The sequence below is a fragment of the Lolium rigidum genome, chromosome 2, assembly GCF_022539505.1.
Source record: "Lolium rigidum isolate FL_2022 chromosome 2, APGP_CSIRO_Lrig_0.1, whole genome shotgun sequence".
Taxonomy (NCBI): domain Eukaryota; kingdom Viridiplantae; phylum Streptophyta; class Magnoliopsida; order Poales; family Poaceae; genus Lolium; species Lolium rigidum.
In genome coordinates, this window is record NC_061509.1 from 207,554,241 (window position 1) to 207,560,593 (window position 6,353).

General features: G+C 54.9%; 2 protein-coding genes across 2 annotated transcripts; both read right to left on the minus strand.

Moving 5' to 3' along the window:
* Window positions 1-420: 420 nt before the first annotated feature.
* LOC124688024 (pentatricopeptide repeat-containing protein At5g39350-like) lies at window positions 421-2,309 on the minus strand. Its single transcript, XM_047221739.1, has one exon. The coding sequence runs from the start codon at window positions 2,307-2,309 to the stop codon at window positions 528-530; it is 1,782 nt and encodes a 593-aa protein (XP_047077695.1). The 3' UTR covers window positions 421-527.
* A 1,488-nt stretch (window positions 2,310-3,797) lies between these two features.
* Window positions 3,798-6,143, minus strand: LOC124688026 (FT-interacting protein 3-like). The gene has a single exon (XM_047221740.1). It carries the CDS (start codon window positions 6,141-6,143, stop codon window positions 3,798-3,800), a length of 2,346 nt encoding a protein of 781 aa, XP_047077696.1.
* Window positions 6,144-6,353: the final 210 nt, after the last annotated feature.

Here is a 6,353-nt window from a genome sequence, read left to right on the forward strand (position 1 = left end):
AGGCGGGGTATGCAGCAGTCAAACAGGGGCTAGATTTGAAGGCCTGAAAGAGAGGAGGGAGGAGGCAAAATATAGGGATGGCAGGGATGGGCAATCCAGATGGAAGCCTGCATGATGCCACTACGTTTGGGGAAGGCCATTTGACCAAGCACGTCCCCTCCTTTGGTGTGGTAGAACCAGAGACGTTGTGTCCAACAAATATGCGCGCCACCGTCCTTATAATAGGCAGATCCTCGCTCAGAAAAATGATTTCACCATCAAAACAAATATGGTGTGTATTTACTCTAAAATACAGTATCCATGTTCTTTTTTTATCACATCTTGTATATGACCTGTTCCTTGGGTGTGCATTGGAATTTCGTCTGCTTGCAGAAGGACTTTTTTTTTGCGGGTAGGAAGAGTATTTCTTAGCCGTGGAGAAAAAAAAAGTATATGACTTTCCTAACTGCTACCATATATACATCAATGAAGAACCGCTCTGATCTATCTGATACAAGTATAAGACTTACATTCTATAACAATGTTGTTCAGCGTTGTTCAGACCTTGTCTCAACCAAACTAGATCCTGGTTCTTTGCTGAGACCCTTTTCCACCATCACTCTCCGGACATCCTGAACGTCCTTCCACCTGTCAGCTGCAGCATATATGTTCCCAAGCAGCACGTGATTCCCGGTGTTCCCCGGTTCAAGCTCAAATAAATGCTTCGCGGCAATCTCCCCGAACTGAACATTCTTGTGTAGAACACAAGCACCCAGAAGAACACCCCACACAGAGGTGCTGGGCTCAAATGGCATGTCTTTAATGAGGCCGTAGGCCTCCTTGATCCTCCCAGCACGCCCAACCATGTCGACCAGTGACGAGTAGTGCTCAACATTTGGCATGATGCCATGAATGTTATGCATATCTTCAAACAACTGAAGGCCTTCGTCTACCATGCCTGCATGGCTGCAAGCATACAGCAAGGAGGCGAAGGTCACAGTGTTCGGCTTCACCCCCAACTCCACCATCCTGTCGTATAGCAGGATGGCAGTTTGGGCATGCCCATGCATACCGTACCCAGCGATGACCGTGGTCCAGGCAACAACATCCTTTTCAGGTAGCCCGCAGAAGAGCGCCCATGCCATGTCCAAGCCACCTGCCTTGGCATACACATCGATTAAACCAGTTGCAATCACTGTGCTCCGAAGAAAACCGAGAGTCAGCAAGCAACAGTGGATGTTCGTTGCTTGTCTCAGGTCTGCAGATTCTGCATAAGCTGGGAGGATGCTTGCAAATGTTGCAGAGTCTGGGTGCACATACTCTGCAATCATCCGCTTGAACAATTCAATAGCTCTCTTCTCCTGATTACCACGAGTATAACCAGAGATAGCCGCATTCCATGTTTCTGTCCGTCCTGAGCCATTTTCAAGTACCAACTCCATCATCTTCATCTTACAGCACTTCGCGTAAGCGTCAATAAGTGCAGTCTCAACAACGATGTCTGATTCAAGCCCAAGTCTAATGCACATCGCGTGCGTGCACTTTGCATGCTTCCATGATGACAAGCTAGAACAAGCGGACAGTAGATACGCCATGGTCACTCCATTGGGCCATGGCGCACCACCGGTCATCAGCATGTCGCAACCAAGAGTAAAAGCCTCATTCGCACAGTCATTCAGCGCATACGCACCAATCATCACCGTCCAAGAAACAACATTCTTATCATACTTATGGTCGTCAAACACCCTTCGTGCATCCTCTAATCTCCCGCACTTCCCGTACATATCAATCAATGCGTTCTTCACCGCAGCATAGTCCCCCAGGCCTCGCTCCTCGATCAACCGGTGCACAGCTCTCCCAATGCTCAAATTCTTGACTCGCGCACAAGCTGGCAGCACGGAGACAACCGTGGCACGGTCAACCTCAGAACCATCACCAACCATCTCGCCAAAGACCTCCAATGCCCTCTCCGCACAGCCATTCTTGACGCACCCAGCAATCACGGCATTCCAGGACACGACTGAACGGTTCTGCATCGCGCCAAACACCGCCTCCGCTTCAGCAACACCACCGCAGCTCATGTACATGGAAATCAATGCGTTCTGCACGTACGCGTCGCCGCCGAAGCCAGCGGCGAGCGCCCGACTGTGCACAGCGCGTCCATGGCGGCTGAGGCGTAGGCCCGCGCAGGCCTTGGCTGCGAAGGGGAAGGTGAGGTGGTCGAATGAGCGCATCTGAGAGTAAAGAGCGACCGCATCTCTGTAGTGGCCGAGGTCGGTGTAGGAGCGGAGGAGGGAGTTGTCCAATGAGACCGGGTGTGGTTGAGGCATTTGCCCGAGCAAGTTGTGGGCATTTGAGGGGAGGCCGCACGCGCGGTACAGCATGAAGAGAGGGTAAAGGCTGCTGTAGTGGAGATGGCCGGACGTCAGGAGGAGAGCGTGAAGCTGGGTGGTGGTGGTGGGAGCGAGCGGGACCGGGTTCTTGGAGTGGAGGAGGGCGAGGCATCGCCGGACGAGCGGGCTGGGTTTCATCCACGAACAGACAGAGCGGAGGACGATGTTCAGGTCTGCCTGTCTCGGAGCAGTTAAGCTTTTCAAATTTATAATAGCGTAGCGTGCTAAAACAAATAGCATACACCTATATCATGCTAATAGTGCGCAAAATGTTTTAGACAGGTTTCCCTCAAAAAAAATGTTTTAGACAGGTATTGAAAAAAAATACCACAAAGCAAAAAAAAATATTTTAGCAAAAATAAATTGATATAGTCCAAAAGTGAGGCTACAGACTAGTTATCCAACAGTCACCTTGTATCTTTGCAACCATACATAATTTTTAAGTCACGTAAACTTGTCGTACTTTATAGTTAAATAGAAAATGTTGAGCAAATTTTTTTTGAGACGAAAGAAGTGGTATAAGTTATTTATTAAAAATCGTCAGCATTACGGATATTATCTTCCATTTAGAAGAGCAACTAACATATTATAGTTTATTACCGTGACAAACAGAAGTCAATATATTCTTAAGACTAGTCATAGTGGCTAGAAACATCAAAGTAGTATCATATATGTCTTCATTAATTAGCTTATAGACTCATTGTATCTTGAAAAGTGTGATGTTACAGTAACTAGTTATGTTACTCCATCCTCCTCTCTCCTCATTAACTCACTGCCACATAAGCAAATTTGCTGAGTTGGACATTTAGTTACTAGTGAAGTTACTCCCACTATGATTAGTCTAATAGGTTGGAAAATAAAGTGTGGTAGCGCGATATACAATGCTATTTCGCGAATAGCGTTACTAGCAAAGTTACTACTACCTCCGTCCCGGTTTACAGGTCCTACGCGTATCTCTAGGTTACCAATTTAGCCAACGTTACACAAGATATATATACTACAAAATATATATCATTGGAAAGTTTAGATGTTTTCTCAAAAAAAAAAGGAAAGTTTAGATGTTGTACTTTTTAATGGTACAATTTTTATAGTGTAAATCTTATATTATATTGGTCAAATTAACAATCTTGGGATACGCGTAGGCCCTGTAAACCGGAACGGAAGGAGTACTAAAATTTAACGTTGACTATTCAAATATGTTATAGCGAAGCAAAGTCACTAAAATTTAACATAGACTCTTCAAATATATTATAGAGTGCTATTAGCGAAAAAATAACGCTATTTTAACCCTTCTTTAGTATATATAAGTCAAAAAGTATAGTTGACTTTTGTTAACCATTACAATTGCAGACGTGGCAAAGGGAAACAAAGTTTTGAGGGGGAAAACAGTAACAGTGACATTGCCAAATCGAACTCATGCCCCGATTAAAGCAGGCAATCCACCTTGCAGGGAAGGCGCCGGAAGAAGTTGGATGGCACGTCGGGCAGCCGCTGCCGGAGGCTCGGGTGCCGCATCAGGTAGAACCCCGTCAAGAGCGCCACCGCCTGGAACGGCGCGGCGAACGTGACGACGGCGGCGCACAAGCAGAGCAGCATGTACATGGTGGTGGCGCGGGGGTCCCGCCAGGTCATGACGCACCGCGCGCGCTCGACGTGCCCCGCGACGTCGCCGACCATCTCCTGTATCCGCGCCCCGAGGCTCCTCAGCCTGTCGTACCGCATGCGCACGACCTCGTGCGGCCGCGCCGTCGGGAACTCGTCGAACTCCTCGTCGAGCTCGTCAGGGTGCGCCGTGTGGGCGTGCGACACCTTGGTGTCCACGTGCCACGGGTGCCTCGGCCGGCGCCGGTAGTTCCACAGCCCCAGGCAGAACTTGTAGAGGAAGAAGGTGGGCAGGATGAGGTTTGGGCAGCACACCAGCATGGCGTAGATGATGTGCACCGCCACCGTCGTCACCGGGTTCCTCCAGCGGCAGACGTCGACGAACCAGCTAAACGCCGCGAACAGCGGCGCGAGCGCCGATAGGATGCGGAAGAAGTGGGCCTTGCTGCGCCGCATGCTCCACCGGTGCCCGTGCGCCTCGCAGAGGTGCTCCACGCACTCCCGGCGCAGCGGCAGGTCCGCCCGGCCCAGCCGGTGCGCGATGACCGCCACCGCCTCCCGCCGCAGCCTCTCCTGCTGCACCACGGACAGCGGGCAGTGGTAGTGCATCGGCGGCAGGTGCGGCCGCGCGTACGTCTGGAGCAGGCCCAGCGTCGACGTGCTCGAGAAGCGCACCGCCAGGTGGAGCTCCCCCATCTTCTTGATGCCGCCGCCGTGGAGGGATATGAGCGGGTACGCGTGCGTGTGGATGCGCCCGGTCTCCAGCGTCGAGAGCCGGATGCGCACCTTGCCGAGGAGGACGTCCTTGACGGGGTCACCGGTCACGAGCCCGCCTCTGTCGCCGATCTGGCAGTTGTGGAAGACGGCGACGGTGAGCACGGTGCAGTGGTCGTGCACCTCCCAGAAGCACTGCTGGTGGAACCGCGGCGCGAGGCTGTCGATCACCGTGTGCGTGCGGAACCACTTGCTGCCGTACTTGGCCACGCAGTAGGCGTCGCAGGAGCCTCGCCCGTTGCGCTCACGCAGGGCGCTGAGGCCGAAGGCGTGGTGGATGCCGAGCTCGACGAGGCCGATGGGCGGCCGCCCGTGCCACAGCTCCCTCGCCGCCGGGCGCACGTCGCTCAGGTAGTGGATAGGCTCCGACAGCACCCTGTATCCGCCTTCGAGGCAGAGCCGGACGCAGACCTTGGAGGAGAACTTCTCGATTTTCGTGGCTCCCTCTGGTTGCACCAAATTATACCATCTTGGGCGAATTGGGCGTGCATCCCACCGGCGCTCGAAGTCCGTGAACGGAATGTGGACGTGCCCGATGACCTCCTCCTTGTCGACCTTGACGCGGTCCTCGACGGAGAGGATGAGGTGGTCCTCGAACGGCTCGGCGGCGACGAACAGGTGGTCCTCGTTCCACCGGTGGAACGAGGACGGCAGCCGGGAGACGCACGTCTTGGTCCGGAGCTCCTGCGTCGAGACGCGCGACCGCACGAACAGCTCGCCGACGCGGGCCTTGTCCGCGAGCTCGACGTCGCGGCACTCGATGACGTTCACGCGCACGTACCACAGCCGGGGCACCGCGTACTGCTTGCACCGGATGTGCGCGGCGAGGTCGGCGTCCACGGCGAAGGCGGCGTCCGCGTGCACGGCCAGCGGGAAGCACTCGTCGGCCTGCGTGCCCACCCACAGCGCCACCATCACCTCCCCGGCGCGCTCCCCGCCCTTGTCGAAGACGTGGTGCCACTGCGGCGCGAGCGCGCTGTCGGGGGGCACGCGCACCGGCACGTCGCCCAGGTCGAAGCGCGCGCGCCCGACGTACTCGTCGGCGGCGAAGCCCCGGCCGCGGACGTGCACCTCCAGGAACGACGCCTGGATGCGCTCCCTGGAGAAGGCGAACACGTCGTTCCACTCGGGCCCCACCGTCTTCTCGATGTGGCGAGTCGTGCAGGAGTAGCTCCCGAGCTTCACCTCGGCGAGCGGGTCGAACTCGGCGCCCCACCGGAGCTCCCGCGCCTTCACGACGCGCACGTACAGGTACTCCATCCTCTCCACCAGGTCGTACCCTGCCGTCCGCCGGCCGGGGAGGCGGGGCCTCGTCTCCTTGATCCCGAACTCATCGTACGGCGGCAGCCCGCCGCCGCCGAAGGGGCCAAAAAACCTCGGCAGAATGCCGGCCATGGCCAAGGGCAAACCCAAGACACCTACCTCGATCGGGTGATCGTGGCTCGGAAGAGCTAGCGATGCTGATCGAGTGCCTCGGTGAGGACTGAGGATCTCGCCCGCTAGCTCCATCTTATGTGCGTTCCGCGATCCGGCCACCAAACGGCCGGCCGTGACGTCGTTCGCGCGCGGTGAGCGCATGCATGCCCTTTTGGGCGGGTGATCGAC